At 34.7% G+C, this 17,107-nt stretch overlaps 3 protein-coding genes across 3 annotated transcripts; 1 reads left to right on the forward strand and 2 right to left on the reverse strand.

Annotated features, from left to right (window-relative positions):
* Positions 1 to 702: 702 nt before the first annotated feature.
* Positions 703 to 3,696, reverse strand: LOC130653787 (uncharacterized). The gene is made up of 5 exons (XM_057456299.1): positions 1,680 to 3,696; positions 1,520 to 1,621; positions 1,266 to 1,461; positions 876 to 1,155; positions 703 to 801 (listed from the first exon to the last, which is right to left on the reverse strand). Exons 1-5 carry the CDS (start codon positions 3,694 to 3,696, stop codon positions 703 to 705), a joined length of 2,694 nt encoding a protein of 897 aa, XP_057312282.1.
* Positions 3,697 to 9,634: 5,938 nt separating this feature from the next.
* On the reverse strand, positions 9,635 to 10,462 carry LOC130653788 (uncharacterized). Its single transcript, XM_057456300.1, has one exon. It carries the CDS (start codon positions 10,460 to 10,462, stop codon positions 9,635 to 9,637), a length of 828 nt encoding a protein of 275 aa, XP_057312283.1.
* Positions 10,463 to 10,738: 276 nt separating this feature from the next.
* Positions 10,739 to 15,053, forward strand: LOC130654366 (uncharacterized). The gene is made up of 2 exons (XM_057456930.1): positions 10,739 to 12,057; positions 12,852 to 15,053. Exon 1 carries the CDS (start codon positions 10,919 to 10,921, stop codon positions 11,927 to 11,929), a length of 1,011 nt encoding a protein of 336 aa, XP_057312913.1. The 5' UTR covers positions 10,739 to 10,918; the 3' UTR covers positions 11,930 to 12,057; positions 12,852 to 15,053.
* The last annotated feature ends 2,054 nt before the right edge of the window (positions 15,054 to 17,107 follow it).

The raw sequence follows: 17,107 nt of genomic DNA on the forward strand, positions 1-17,107 counted from the left end.
ACAGATCCTGTTATCAGAATTACACCAATTCCCAAAGGTTGTCAAAGTTCAAAGAAGAGCAGGGAACAGTTGCCCAACGTAAAAGTATCAGGGATAAATCAATTACAGGTAACTCTTGCCTTTATTATAAATAAAAGGATCTGATTAACCATTAAATAATTGTTTTTTAAAGTCATTATATGATTTGATTATAATTACAGTTCCTATATTAATTTCAGTTTCATTGCTTGCGAAGAGAGAATGCATCTTCTGTAAATAGCAAAAAACATCACCACAGGAAAGCAGCTACGAAGGTTTCGTGAAATATACTACCGAAGCAAGTGCTAATGTTCTTTTGGATTTTTTGAAGACTGCTTACATTGTGGAACTTTTGGGATTGGATTACGAAGAACAACAAAAACAATGAAATTTGGAGGTCAAAGGAGCAAACAATCGATTGGCTAAAGCAAGATTGCATAATGCGTTCGGGAATGAGGTAACATTTTTTAAGAAAGCGGAAACATCATGTGAGTTTATCTTTAGTAGTGACACAACAGGAACGTCAAACACAAGGTGATAAGTGTAATATCTCATGAACAGGAACTCATGAAAACGTGTCTTATATCGACAAAATATTTTCTCTACTGCCGAAGCATCTAAAAGGTATACATCACATTGGTCACACGTGGCTTTAAGAGTCACGTGTTAAAAATATATAAAAAATTAACACTCCCCACCAAAAGCGATGATGTCATCTTCGTTTACAAAGTCAATTTTAATTTCGTCGTTATCTTCCTTGTCATTCTCGTAGTCGCGATCAGACTGTTAAACAGGATAAAGTTTGTTCAAAGTGCGTGTAATTATCGTTTATGATTGTTGTTAGTTGTGACTAATACCTTTGCTGCACGTATACGAGCGTCCTTGCTTTTCAACAATTTCCTTACTCTACCTATCTTCCATTTTGCTCTAACATCATCGTGTATAAGAACAACATCGTTTACTTTAATTTCGTAAGAGGACTGTAGCTTTTTCTTCTTCTGTTTGTGAAATTCGCATAAATCGACAACGTATTCATTTAACCAACGTTTCCAAAAATGATCGAGCACAGTTTTTATGTACTTCGCGCGAACTGTCAAATCGTCACTTTTTTCGCCATCGTATTCTTCATAATCGATACTAACGTTTTTTCCGTATATTAATTATGATTCGGAGTTAATGGACTTTCGTTAACATCGTAGTAAATAAACGCCAAGGGACGGTTATTAAGTATGCGTTCAATTGCTGACAAAATAGTCAATATCTCTTCATAATCAACTAAAGTTTTAAAAGTACTTTTTTCAAATAACGGCCTTTCGAAATATCCACCCTGCCAGGACGCAGCTTCAATATTAAAACAACACTTAATGCCATGCGATGATGCAAAATGTTGAACTTCTTTACTAATGAAGTTAGAACCATTGTCTGAGTTGATAACTTTCGGAGCTACATTTTTATTTACAAAACGTGTTAAACATTAAAGCTGAAGCAGACAAATCAGTACTAATATTCAAATAAACAGCTCTACTGCTAGCACGAGTAATCAAACAAATCCACGCTTTATGTACATCAGAACGTGAATAAATATCTCGTATATACAACGGACCTGCATAATCGATTGCAATATTTGTAAAGGCAAAGTTGAACGACAAACGCAGAAGTACTTGGGTAAGTATTTACTTTCATATCTTTTATACAATGTACAGGTAATAAATTTCTTACAACTTGTCTGAGACGCGGTATCCAAAATTGTTTACGCACGTGACAAAGAGTGTCACGTGGTCCATTATGACCAACAGCACGATGTGAATCCGAAACAATAAGAGGCAGAAGCTCACATTGTGTAGGTAAAAACACTGGATGCCGAGTGTCGTATGGTAAAGGTGAATTTTGTACACGACCTTTACATCGCAGAACTCCATCGTCATCCTTAAAAAGACCAAGTTTCACTTTTTCTACTTCAAAATTCTTGTTATTCTGGACCTCCCACTGAAACAATTTTGACCACTTGAATTTCGCAAACTTAATCTCTTCCACCGACAAATCTTCGGGCCACTCCCTTTTTGTTAGTAATAATGTGTTAGTAGTCTTCTTTTCATTTCTCTTCTTTTCTTCTTTACATCTTCTTATAAATCGTAATACATACGCCGTAACGCGCACCAATTTTTTAAAACTATTATAATTATCAACTTTACTGATCTCAGATAAACAAGGATCATTAACTACATCAGAGTCACTTTTTAAACACGTGAACTCTGTATTAACATTCAATGAAAGTTTCTCTGCACAGGAAGACTCCGGCAAGAACTTGTCTCCAACTTGCAGACGCGGCCACTCGTTTTCTGGTAAAGTTAGAAAACCTGGACCCTCAAACCAGAGACTCCTAGTGGAGAGCTTTAATGGCGAAGAACCTCTGGAACAAATATCGGCAGGATTATCATTAGTGCCAACTAATTTCAAGCATTTTACATCAAATAATCTTCTTATCTCAGTCAATCTATTTTGTACGAAAGGTTTATAAATTTTATCACTGTTTTTAATCCAAGAATACACAACACTAGAATCAATCCACGCAAATATACGTTCGATTGGATAAACATTGTTTAAAGCACGGGAGACTGTATCCAACAGTCTTGCTAACATTAAAGCTCCCAATAATTTTAAGCGAGGTATGGTTTGTGACTTAATTGGAGCAACACGCGATTTACTCGATACCAAAGCAGTTTTAATCTTACCGGATTCTGTTTCAAATCGAATATAAACACAACATCCGTTTGCTGCTTTAGACGCGTCACTAAAACCATGTAATTGGACAGACTTATACGGATCGTTCTCATCATTATAACAATAATTTCTATCAATTTGAATAGAGGGGACTTCGTGTAACTCTTGCACAATACCTGACCATATCTCTAAGTGTTCTGCCGATAAAGGAGAATCCCACTTTACATTCTTAATACATAAATCTTGAAAAAAGGTTTTCATTTTAACGATAACAGGATTTATCAAGCCAAGTGGATCAAAAATTGACGCTATTGCTTGTAATACGTTGCGTTTCGTTGTATCGGGCTTCGCATGAAATTTCTGCTTTATCTTCTTAAAATTAAACCCAATTTTATCACTATCTTTAAGCCACTGTAATCCCAAAACTTTTGTTGTGTTGCCTTCATGGTTTACCTCAAGAGGCCCTTTGTAACGTTCGTTAACGAGAGCTTCAAGTTTTGGAGCATTGGACTGAAATTTACACATATTAAAACTTGCTTCTGCTAAACGATCTTTAACTTTACAATAAAACGTAAACCCTTCGTCAACATTTGTAGAGCCGCCATTTAAATCATCGACATGTAAAGAATTTAAAAATCGTTCGGTAAATTTAGGATCAATGTCATCATAATTTTTAATATTTTTCGAAAACGTTGCGTTCAGCAAAAATAGCGAGGCTGTTAAACCAAATAAAACTCTACAAATTCGCCATTCCTCTAAAACGTTATTATCAAAATTGTCAAAGTCTATAGTATCAATGTTCTTAAACCACAAAAATCTTACATAGTCTCGATGGCCTGGAAACAAGGATATTTGTAGAAAAGCTTTTTCTATATCAGCAATAAAAGCTATGTTGTTGGCTCGAAATCTGGCTAAAACATCGAACAAAGGCGTGGCTATGGAGGGGCCAGGTTCCATACAATCGTTTTAAGAAGGACCATTTTTTTGCACTCCCATCAAAAACCATGCGCACCTTCGTAGTTGTTTTTTCTTCCCGTATCACTGGCTTATGCGGCAAAAAATGGGTGTGTCCTACAACGTGTTCATCTGGTGCCTTTTTAATTATTTGACAACTTTCTTGTTCTCGAATAATGTTATCGTATTGTTTCAACAATTCGCTTTTGTTTTTGAAAATTTTAATCATGTTTTTTAACTGTGGAACACACAGTTTCTAAAATGAGCGGCGTGCAAGATTCTATGTCCGCTTAGTTTTAACAACTTTCCTGATCTTTTCAGTATTCTGTACCTATTACTATGCGCGTCATACACGCAGTTGGTTCGGTTGTAAAAGACATTTTTAAGTACCGTCGCACGATAGCGAATTTTCTCATTCTTTGACCCATGATTGGCTGATTATTCAGAGACTTTGTCGCGTCATCTTGTTCGCACGTTTTTCAAAAGCTGTGCACAAATCTCGAGCCACCTTGAATTTCCTGACTTTCACAGCATTGCTGCCAGGATCGTGTGCAGTGTGTAAAGAAAGTTGATTATTAAACGTTTTATATATTCTACTGCCTGTTATTTGAAGTTCTCCTTGGCATTCATATGTCACTGTTGCCGCGAACATGCCTTCTCTTTTATATCTTTTGTCATACTTTGCTAAAAATTCTACTGTTTGCTTCTGGCGACATAGAGTTAAATCCAGGTCCTTATGCAATTATGAAATGTATTCAGGCATCATTTCACCAGGGTCACGAAAAGTTTGGAAATACTAGGGGGATACAATGCTCTTGTATATCTCTCTTCAGTATATGCTTTTCAACTCTCAAAGCAGTAAGTCGATGGACATGCAACGACTTGGAATATATATTGGAGCAAGGTGACACGTTGTATAAACAGCAATATAGTCTGGACTTCCTCTCTGCTGCGGAACTGCCAAAATTTATTACAATACAACATTTAACTATAAGCCTTGATTTCACAGCAGATTTCTTTGGATTTCTTCACAATGGCTCTAATTCACAAACTGAATTTATTCATAACATACATAGCTAGTTGCAATAATTTCACAGGAATATTAATTTTCGTAAGTGGGTACACTTTTGCTGTTATTCCAAACAAACGCCATTACTATTTGTTAGACTCTCATAGTCGAGATAAGACAGGTATGCCTTCTGCAACAGGCTCTGCAATTGTATTAAAATTTCCTGATGTTGTGCAAGTTACTTCGTACATTTTTGAAGCTTATTCTAAAAGTTCATCTAGTCAGATCCAGTACGAACTTCAGTTCATAACAGTGGATAATAATGGATATTCTGCAAGTGACAAAAGTAAAATTGTACCAAAGCCCAGATCTGAAAGACAAATTTCAAGGAAACGTGCTTCTGATGCTAAATGCAAAAGTGCTCAACGTATGAAACAAAAAAGTGCATGTATCTCAAAAAATATTGCGAAATAAAATACTAAAACGAAAGCGTCATCTGCGTCTTGCAAGAACACTGCCCATGCGATGACTTCACCCCATGGAAAGAAACCTGCATCACCTCACGATTGCATAAAAAGGTTTAGACGAAAAATACAACTTGGCCCTGTCCACATTTGTGTTATATGTAATAGGTGTTTATATCGCAGATCTGTCAAGGTTTTTCAAGACCACAAAAACAGCCATGTAGACAATCTTAACACAAATGTAGTTAGTTCAGATGGCAAAAAATATATTTGTTTCACATGTTCTTCAAAAGTGTCGAAAAATAAAATTCCATGTCAAGCAGTGTTCAACAAGTTAGCTGTTATTGATATTCCTATTGAGATATCAAGACTAAATAGACTAGAGACTGCCCTGATATCAAGGCGGTTACTTTTCAAAAAGGTTGTCATAATGTCGAAAGGCCAAATGCCTAAACGCAAAGGGGCAATTTGCAATATTCCCGTTTCAGTAAGTGAGACATTTAATTCATTGCCATGTCCGCCGGACACTTCTGGTTTACTCCTCGTAAAGTTGAAAAAGAAAAAGATTTTCAATGGTCAGGTTTATTTTGAATCAGTTTCCCCAGCAAATATTGAACATGCATTGTTATTTTTAAAATTGAATAATAACTTGTACAAAGATATTAGCATTAACCTGGACAATTTCCCATTAGAGTTATTAAACCTTGACCATGAAGAGGAAATCGTTATTAATTTAGAAACAGAAGAAGATTCCGAATCTGAAAGTCAACTTGCACAGGAACCAACTCATATATCAGGTGGCATCATTGACCATGTATATGTATTGAACAATCATTTTGATAATCCCATTTCCAATGTTGTATCATTGTATTATTCTGATCATGATGCTGTCATATTATCTCTGCACTAAATTTTATCAATATTTTGTATGCTATACTGTGTTACATTTTGTGGCACCCGCTTGACTTGCTAAACTTTCCTGACATTCTCATGATTTTTCTCAAACATTCAGTCTGACCTCATGTTTTGTGTATTTTCTTTTTGTATATATTTGGTATAACAGTTATTCTGACTTTAGACTCTCTCAAAAAACAAAGGTGGAATTCAAATAAAGAAACAAGTAGTTATGTCATCAAAAAGTAAGATAATGCACCATACGTTTTGTTAACTTTCTAAATGACTGCCTACTTTTTAAATATTGAAATCGAGTATTTTTAATTTCTGAATTTGTAAATGAATAAATCTCTTTTTAGAACAACTACCATCAAATCCAAAAAAAAGTAATTTAGAAGCAGGTAAAATTTTTTTTTTCAACTTAACTTATTTAAGCAAACTTGTATTCATGAATTTAATCTACTCGATCCAACATCGATTTCACAGATTTTAGCCATAAACGGGAATATCTGTGTAGTTTATGTTGCTATATATTACTTGGCGACAGTCAATACAATTAAATTCAAACTTTTATTCTAGTTACATACAGAGATCTCACTAGTTCGAAATATCGATCCATTAATAGAAACATTGCCCCTAAACGTAAATTCCTTCTCTTTAGAAGCGTCTACTGTCAGTGGTTACATCACTGGGCTATCACCCATCAAAACCTCGAAGAACAAGAGAAAGTATTTTGATTTCACTTTTCACGCAGAAGAAGATGTTCGCCGGGCTGTATGTTTCAGTCCGGAAAAACGTGAACTGTTGAAAACCATTCAAGAAAATTCATCTGGGTGTGTGATGAAAAAAAATCAAGTTTTCCATTGAAGATATTCTTGTAACAGACTATTCATCTGTCAGAAAAGCTGAACTAAAGTTTGACAAAACAAGTCTGGAATATACCTTTAAATCCATTAGTGATATTCTTAACGAATCCGCTCTCTATGAAAGAGTTCATTTGAAAGGAGTTGTTGCAAACATGTCCGAAATAGAAAGTGCTACTCATAATGATAAAAATTTGAAATATCGTAAAACTGTGATGTATGATAACACAGGATCTATCCACCATGTTACTTTTTACGGAGATTTAACCAAGGAAGTGGAGGAGGATATGTGCTATGAAATAACAAATGCAATGGTTCATAAGTTCAAATCACGACGATTCTTAAAGACAACTGAACAGACAGAGATAACAGTTTGCGAAAACGAAGACATTGATATCAATGCTAAGATTGTTGTCAATGATGTACAGAAAGAAATATTAGGAAAAGTGTCCTCTATCGATATGAAGTCGTTTAACACAAAATTATTATGCACTAATTGTAACGGTGCAGTGTCTTCTACTGATACTGAAGACATAATTGAATGTACTAAATGTGACCATGTCATGTCGTCAGAGGAATGTGTGTCTACTCGGAAGTTGTCATTTTCATTTAAAGACAACGCAACAAAAGAGAAATTCCCATGTAACACTAAATTTGAAATCGTTGAAAAGTTTTACAATGTGCCATCCTCATAAAAATTGAAACTTGTGAAAGCGATGTTAAGCACTCTTGTGAAAATAAAGTATGATGTTGATGAAGAAAGAGTTGTTTCCATTCATCAACCCAATGAGAAAAACAAAATTGACGAAAAACTTCCGTCTGATGTCGACTTAAACAACAAAGAGAATATTGATGTTGAAATGGACAAAAATGATGAGTGACCTAAGATCCAACCTAATAGGAATTCATATCTTGATTCTGTTAACATTTTTTAATTTTTTTATATAGATATAATACAGGTGTATATCTTTCTACGTTGTTGTGACATGCTGTTGTAATTTATACCACAACGCATGATACTTTATGACTATATTTTATTGTACATGTACCACGCTGTGTCAGATACTTTGATAGTATCAAGAGTTTTGTTTTTACTGTGTAGTGTTTTGATAATGACTACTTCTTTTGTTCACATTTTTTTGCTAAACGAAACGGTGTATCCGTCTCTGCATGACTCCTGTGTTAAACATTCATAGATGCCATAATTTTGTAATGGCACCTTTCTATTTTGAAATTTGTAGCTGAGATTTTATATTAGGTTTTTATAGTTATATTTGAAGTGAAACTATTTTCCACGAAAAAAAAAACTGTTACTCACAGTGGTAATATGTGTATTTAAGTACTTCACCTGTCAATTTTTAGTGTTAGTAATTTTCACGCGCGCACGTACAAAGTTTCTGCGCTTGCGTACGCGCGGGCAAGTGGAGGTCGGCCTTTACTTGCATTTAAAGCGCTATTCCTTCAATCGAATTTTGCGGTAGGTTCCACAGTTCTTTAGCCGCCCGGCTTTCTTGTTAATCTTTGTTTTGAAAGATCATAGTTATCTTCAAGCAGATCGTGATCTTTTATGGGTAGCTTGACCTCATAACGATCTTTTTTAAATGTCACACCTGCTTCAATACCATGATCCGAAATCTCGTTTTCTTCTGATTTTTTAATTCCCATAGTCTCGATGTTCCAAAATCCCTGAACCAAGTCTTCAAGTGTTTTATCTTCACTCAACTCATTTTGCACTTTTAAAACATGAGTATTAACAATGTTCACTGAAGTATCCAATTTAGTACTCATGACTCCGCCACTTAAAATATATCCCAGTTTTGATGAAATTGCTGTGGGCCCACCTTTGGTGCTACGTTTCATGTCGTTTTTCATAAAGGACCAATAATAATCCCCGCCAATCAAAATATCCACACTTAATGGTTGATTTTTTGGATTACTGTCTGCTAAATCGAGACGACACAGAAAAGGGTAGTTAGATTTTGCACCCTCGATGTTTTGGTTTGTCAAAGGATAGCATATTTCGGATACGAACGCGTTTACCGTAATATTTTCTTCGTCATTTTTCGTTTTAACGGTAAATCTAACCATGTCCAAAGTTTAGTTTTGTTTAGTTCCTCCAAACGTTTTAAGACACATTTGTTTTTTGTCGATTGTTTTCAATTTTAATTTTTCCGCCGCTTGCGGAGAAATGTATGACATTTGACTGCCACTATCAAACAAAATTCTAAACCTGTGACAGTTTTTATCATCAGAAAAAATTTCCGCAGACGCAGTTTGTAACAAAACTGCGTTAAAATCACATTCAGTATTCGCCACGTTATTTGAAGTTCCCTCACCTTCATTCTGATCATTGCTATCCTGGTCTCGATTACCCTTATTGCAAATAGACACATGATGACGTCCCTTACATTTAAAACATTTCCATCTGTGCAGTGTCTTGCTTCATGACCTGACTGTAGACATAAAAAGCATAATCCTTTCCTTTTTAAAATGGAAGAGCGCGCAGTCGGTTTGGAAACAATAGAGCAAAATTGCGGTTTGTGCCCTGGGTTTTCACAAAAAGCACATTTTCTTTCTTTCGCATCGAAATTCCGTCGATTTCCAACATAAAGGGAAGCACCAGAAAAACAAGGGCTTTCGTCCTGACCGGTTGAAACTTTTTCTCGCGCTTCTAATTCAGTTTTAAAAGCTTGCATAACCTCGCTTACTTTTCATGCGTTTTTTCCAAGTTGGCGACTAATAATCAGACGCAATTCTCCTGGCAGTTTTTGCAATAACACAGGTATAAGCATTGAGCCAAAGTTTTGAGATTCAACTCCTAAAGATTGTAAACTACGCACTTGCGCCTCAGTTATATCGAACAATTGGCGTAAATTACGAACGTCAGAAATAGCCATGACAGGCTCCAAGTTTAATAGTTTATTCATATGTCCTGAAATTATCATTTGCGGATCTCCGAAGCGATCTTTTAACAAATTTAAAGCAATCTCATAATCATCATTACTCAGTTTTAAACCGCTTATCGTAGATGCAGCATCTTTAACAACAAATCCTAACAAATAATTCATTTTTTCAACATTAGACATGTGATCGTTTTTGTCAACTGCTGTTTCAAAAGAATCAATAAATGAAAACCAATTAGTTGGATCGCCATCAAATTTTTTTATTTCAATTTTTGGCAGTTTAATAGAGCTTGAAGCACTAACTGACCTCGTACTGACTGTGTCACTTCTATCTTGTTTTGATTTTAGGAAACGATCAAGTATTAGCAGTTCATTTCTTACCCGTACTTCAAAGTCACTACTTTCTTGAGCATCTTTTATTAATTGATCTTCCTCTTCAATAATTTCGGAAATCTCTTCCGTAATACTTAAAAATTTTCCAAGTTTGCTCTCTATGGTAGTGTTCAACGTTTGCAATAACGTAAGTTTTTCTTCTTGATAATGTTCATAACAAGGTTTTATTTCTTCTCGTAAGTAATTTTCGATAACTTTTACTAACGTGTTTCTTATTCTTAACTTCTTTTCCAAAGGCAACATGTTTGTTTATAATACGTTCAAAATAAATAATACTCTGTTTCTTCTAACACACACAACCACGTCTTCTTTCCTTTTTTAATATAATAAATAATTTAATAAATAACGTATAAATGATATCAAAACTATCCGGCTCGGTGGACCATGTAATATATCTCGTAAAAAGCATAGTCATAAGAAAAAGAGATGGTCTGGTAATTCCGGGCCGTCCATATTGTGTTCCTATTGTTCACAAGCAGATATGTTTCTTAAATCGGGGTGGCCAGTTTAAGACCGCACGGAATTATCAATAATGGCTGCCCATGGGGAGGATTTCTTTGGTGAAGATGATTTTGATGCAATCTTGGCTGTTATTGATGAAGATTTATTAGAGAAAAATCGTGATTTAACTAAAGAATTATCCGAAATTTTTGAAGAAATAGTTGACGACCCTTCTGAAAGCTGTTTTTCCTGTGATATATGCTCCAAAACATGCAAAACACAACGGGGACTCACACAAGACACCGAAATGCGAAACATCGTCAGCCACAAAACCAGTTAAATGACGACAGCCTCACTACTGCTGAAACCAAGCTCCATCCGTTATACTTTAAGAAGTACACCCAATTAAGTGCAAGTAAACTTTCTAAAGATGAATGCTATAGTGAGAAGACCAGAAATGAATTTGTCAATTATGTTATTACAAACAACGATACAAACTTTTCCTATAGTTTTGTCAGAGATGTGATTGGTAGTTTTAAAGGCGATGCTGAAAAGTTTTATCCGGCCTTCTATAAATCTGTGTATGAAAATATTGTTTTCAGAAATTTATCAAATCGAAGCTCTATTCTCCTTGGTTTTGAAGTGGCTAATCACGTACTTGCTCATCTCACTAATTCAACTGTAAAAGAAAACACTGTAGAATTTTCTTCCCATGTGAATTTTTCACTCAAAGAAAGAAACATAATTAAATATCTAAGTGGTTATGTATTTAGTACCCTATATCGTCGCATTAGGAGATCAAAAAAATCAAGAAGTATGCTTGGAGTTCAAAGTTTGGACATCTTATTAGCTGGAAAGTCATGTCTTGTGGAAGACGATAAAAATTCTGATTTAGTAAATATGAAGGACAGAGGAGGGTTATGGTCAGTAACCGATGATGTTTTCAGAATTTTTTGTTGTGCAGAACTTGAAGTTCGTGCTAATTTTCACCATACAATTGATAGTAAGAAAATTGTTTCAGACCTGCTTGAGTACCCTGTTGTGCTTTGTAATTACAACAAAATAACATCACACTCAACCGAAAAAGTCACAAAAGAATTAGCAATGAACTTACTTGAGCATCTCATCATGCTTTATGTTCGTGTTCGTGTTTTTTCATTTGTGAAAGATAAATGTGAGCTGCACAAAATTGCATCAAAACAGAAAAAAGCTCGATCTCTACGCACTGAAATCAAGAAATCTTCAAGCAATCTTTCAGATGGACATTGACACTAAGAGTCCAGAACAGTGACTATAAACCTGTTACAACTGCTATTTTTATAGCAACAAATTTTAAAACAATATTATTTTGGCACATGGTATAATAAATAATTATGGAAGTCTACAAAAAGGTCCAGGTAGTGTATATAGGTTTTAAGGTATTTCAAAATATTTTTTATTAATGTTTGTGTTAAGCAGAAATACAGTGCTTGTTCTTGCTTATTAAGCCAATTTAATGTTTTTTATAAATGTGGGGCTATAAAAATAACCGTTTTTAGTTTCTTCTTTCTTCCAAGTGTGTTTAATTGCTCCAATATCAATTTCATGACAGTTACCAGCTATGGGTTGGAAAATCTTTTGTGTTCTAATTGTGTTGTCGTTATAACCAAAATCACGGATTGATGGGTTATCTTTCCTATGACCAATTGTACATTGACAACCAAAGTAGTTTTCAAGGGGATCTTGACAAAATCTTTCTGTCAGTACATATGGAACTCCATTATTAATTAAATACTGGATTAATTCAACAGTAGAATGGACAGTGATTTTGATTCCTTGGTAGGTTTGCCGTGAAAAAACATATTTGCTCTAGCATTATCCGTAAAATTACCAGGCCTATCAGCAATTGAATCCTTCCATGTTTTGAAATATCCTAGAAATGTTTCGGTCAACCATAAGAATCTTTCATCATCAACAGATGTGTAAGGTTTAAGAAATGGTTTACGTTTAATTGCTGCTTCTTTGGTATTCTTGACGTTAAGACAGTCAAGAAATTGGTCGAACATATTACAATATTTGGCAGTTGCATTAGCTTCTGGTGGTCCATACAATTTAAGAGCGTTAAAGACAGATTCGCTTAACACTTGTGCTGCCAGACGTACATTCATGACTGAATATGGTGTGAGTTTGATGTGGTCATTTGTTATTTTAGGAACAAGATGTAATCCACAGTCTAAGTCATCAAGGAATAACTTTGAAATATGGTTCCGGGTGATATAACTTCCATCATTCCACATACTTCTGGAACATCTTTCTGCAAGAGAATTACTCAGGCAATTGCGGGCTGTTTTAATTAAGTGTGGTGGATCTGAGATAAAGTAGATGTACCGTTCCTCATCCGCCATAACATTCAAAGTGCGGTATGTTACGTCCACTCCTGCATTAATGTCAGCTACACGGGTCATGTTTAGGTGCATATGGTACATTCGTCGGTTTGGAGATGCTCCATCACTTGTGACACCAACAACTTTTATGTCACATTTTTCCTCCAGTATGCCAACCGCTTTCCAAAAGAGAGGAAACAATTGAATTGATGTGACATTGGTAGTAGCAAAATTTGCAAATGAAAATTTTAAAGGATTTACAATGTTTCTCACAAGAAAAACTAAGACATGAGATGCAATTTCATCAACCTTTTTCAACAACATAATTTAGATCAATATCACCAAGGTCAACAAAACCGATAAGATCACCATTATGCTTATCCCACACAAGACTTTCTTGAATTTTCATTTCATCCATTAATAATATTGCATATTTCTCATGTGGTTGGAATTTGGAGACCATATTACACAATTCCTGGATAACGTCTTTGTTAAAACCTTGCTTTGGACGAATATAGTTCTTATAGTCCCTTAAACGACGTCTACTAGGGAGTACCAAGAAACCACTGTCTTTCTTATCGTCAACACGAATCTCATCATAAAAGGCAGGGAATTTTGCAGCTAAACCCAAGCAGTAAGGAATGATCATAGGATGATAGCGAACACCAGTTTTCGATGATGATAAATATTTCTGCTGCTCTTCCCAAAAAAATTTCATGAATGGTGGTATCTTGCGATTAGTTGTTGACATAATTTTTATGAAATCATTACCAAGATTTCTTTGGACTGGAACTGCACAAGTGGAAATTTCATCTTGCATTTTCTTTAACTCTTCCTTTAATTCTTTATTTTCCAACCTTGTTAAATATGTGATTGTAATAAGTTTTAGTGATTGAGAATAAATGTCGTGTTTAGCAGGAACAGACCATAATAAAACACGAACAGTAAAAACAAGATTATCATCAACATATATCTCATACTTTGGAACTGAGTGGATAGCATCATGACAGGCAAAAGAAGCACAATCACTTGTATAGGTAAAACTCCAACCGACTAATTTCAATAACTGAGTTTTAGAAATAAAATCAGTAGCTAAATGACTTGTACTGATCAGTAATGACATTTTCCACTGGTTCAATTTTTTTCTGCAAAATTGATTGTGCTGATTGACGAGGCTTAGAAGATGTGGAGGATGAAGGAAAACTTTTGATAGGAAGGTTTATTGTGGGGATAGCACCGAGAACAAGTGTGGTTCTGCTAGAGTGGTTACGATTCATTTGATCTTCGCTAAAGTGCTTTTCACAAATATATATTTTCTTTCTTTGAATTCTATCCCTTAGAGCATGATCAACTTCCCTATCTCTATCACAACATCAACTAACTTTTCTCTCCACGACTTTTCAAATTGATTCTCACCAGCAGGAACTTTAAAAATAGATAGACCTTTATATTTAGCCCTTCGTGAAACTGTGCAACCGTATATAGAGCAATTTTCGCCAGGCATGTTGAAAATAATTCTGTTTAAATGTTTGTTAATCCTATGTTGTTTACAGTAACTAACCACTTAAATGCGCCATTTTTCAACACGAGCGTGCAGTCAAAGCACTGGGTACGAGGTATATTCTGCTAACAAAAACATAAACAATAGAGCCGCGCGATTCACCAGACTATCTCTTTTTTTTTCTTATGACTATGTAAAAAGGAACTCATGAAAACGTGTCTTATATGAACAAAATATTTTCTGTACTGCCGAAGCATCTAAAAAGTATACATCTACATCACATTCGTCACACGTGGCTTTAAGAGTCACGTGTTAAAAATACATAAATAATTAACAACTGCAGCTTTATTGACATTAAATTGAAACATTATAGTTTATCTCCAATAGATGAACCAAACCTAATACCACAGACATGGTCACACTATATAATTTTCATGTTTGATATTGTTCTTACTGCTATTTACTTAGTCGTTGTATGTATGAGATAACATAAATTGTATAATATATGAGATTCAGTTGTTTTAGAAAATTATGCCTATGCGATACAATCCCAGGTAAAGAAGCAGTTCTTACACATACATCAGTACATACATCATACATTTTGAAGAGAATTCCCGTTTCTAAAAGCAATCTGAAAATCGGTTGTTTTATCAAGGTATGTCTATACAAAACATTTAGGAGAGAAGTCCGAGGTCAAGGAGCATCCATACACACATAATAACAATTGAATTTCTGAAGAAGGGCTGCGCGAAACATTTTAAAGAAAATTCCTTTTTCTAGAAGCAATCCATACACATTACATTAGGTTGTTTTGGCAATTTATGCCTACCTTATTTACTCTGTTATTCCCGCTAGTGGGATTGACGTTTTAACCTTAAAATTGAAGGCGAATTTACTACGCAGGCGAGATTATTAGGGAGACGTTATTTTTTTCAACACGTGCCAAAAAGCGGGAATAGTAGAGATGCGGAAGACGGTACTACTAGTAGTAAGCCTGTGTCAGTCCCGTGGCATTTCCCCTGTGGAGAAAATCCAAGATTAGTTTATGATCCCTTTCGTTATGCGCACTCTCTCTTGTTTTGTTAAACTAAGGCTTGATTTTCTTCCCTATTTTTTTCGTTGCTCTTGTGTGTCATGTTTTTTTTCTTATACACACTCCAACTGTCTTGTTTAGTTGGATTTAAAAGCCTGAAAAGAAATTTTTCAGATGAAAACGTTCCGAATAGAAGACTTTGCTATGATATTATTGGTTTACGCACTCCGTTTGTCTTGTTTCGTTGCAGTTAAGTCTACAGACAGTCATAAAATTGTTACGCGAACATTCCTTCTCGCGAGAATTTCTTGCCTTAAACTTGTGATGGCGTGAAGTATAAGGCACTATAAAATGTGATACATTTAAATTGTTTTTCTATTTTATATTGCTAAAATGAGTATATACAAGCAGAGTTAAAAATGTCACTAAAGAGTGAAAATCTACAACAACCAGGTTTTCATATAATAGGTAATCTTTGATTTATAGAGGGGGGGTGGGGGGGGGGGGGGGGGGGGGAGTTGCATACATTTATCACTTTCATTTATAGAGCACAAAAGTGCTTTGTTTTTTGTAATAGATCTATCACTTTATGGTAAAAAGTTTTGATATACCAGGTAGGCACAAGAAACCAAAAAAGTCGTTTTTAAAAAATTTTTTTTGCCTTTCTCGTGGACTTCTCTGATTATTTCCATATCTTGACTTTTTAATGTTGTTGTCATTGGAACCAAGTTAATCTCAGATTTATCAAAAAATGATAAGGCGTTATGACCGATTGTTTAAATACTTGTAATGGCACATAATTCTGCTAACATGATTCACTGAGATAAATTTTAGTCTTTTTTTGAGATATTGAATTTGAAATATTTGCACCTCAATACTTTCTATACTCTTGGACTAATATGATACTTATCTTAGATATATTGAGTATACGCAATCTTTGAGTTGTAAGGTGGAGATTTTCTATAAAGTCATACACCTTCGATAATGTTAGACCTTTTGCATTTTTATTTTATTTTTATTTTGTTGTTGGACCTGCTTATATTTTTAAACGTTCTGTATAATGAACATCCCAGTGCATTTTTTCTCTTTTATTTTTTTATTGCTGCACATGCTAATTTTTTGGACGTTTTGTTTCAGCGGTTATAGATATAGAATAATGCAAATTGTGACTTTTAAAAATTCAAATTACTGTGTTCTATGTTTTTATTTGGCACCCATCATATGGACTCGATGAGAGATTCAGTGGATTCTTTCACTGGACTTCGGCTAGTTATATAGATTATTCCACTAAATATTGCAAACAGAAAACACGCAAAAAAAATTATTGCTAAAATTGTGTTGCAACAACACCAATGACATTAAAAAATTTAGTACAGCACATAAATTTAAAAAATGCAACATCTACAATGCACCACGACTTTAATACACTTACTTCAATCACAATACGTTAGTCTTATTGTTAAACTTGCGACAAACTGAACTGATTTTTCGCTTGCCTGCTGATTATGACAATGCAAACCACTATGACTCTTTGAACATTCGTCGAGACT

The sequence above is a fragment of the Hydractinia symbiolongicarpus genome, chromosome 8 (assembly GCF_029227915.1).
Source record: "Hydractinia symbiolongicarpus strain clone_291-10 chromosome 8, HSymV2.1, whole genome shotgun sequence".
In the NCBI taxonomy this organism is placed as follows: Eukaryota; Metazoa; Cnidaria; class Hydrozoa; order Anthoathecata; family Hydractiniidae; genus Hydractinia; species Hydractinia symbiolongicarpus.

Coding starts and splice junctions, on each gene's coding strand:
- LOC130653787 (XM_057456299.1), bottom strand. CDS start 3,696: ATGGAACCTGGCCCCTCCATAGCCACGCCTTTGTTCGATGTTTTAGCC. Junction 1,462..1,519: donor AGCTGTTTATTTGAATATTA/GTACTGATTTGT, acceptor ATAAAAATGTAG/CTCCGAAAGTTATCAACTCA. Junction 1,156..1,265: donor GAAGAGATATTGACTATTTT/GTCAGCAATTGA, acceptor AAAAAACGTTAG/TATCGATTATGAAGAATACG.
- LOC130653788 (XM_057456300.1), bottom strand. CDS start 10,462: ATGTTGCCTTTGGAAAAGAAGTTAAGAATAAGAAACACGTTAGTAAAA.
- LOC130654366 (XM_057456930.1), top strand. CDS start 10,919: ATGCTCCAAAACATGCAAAACACAACGGGGACTCACACAAGACACCGA.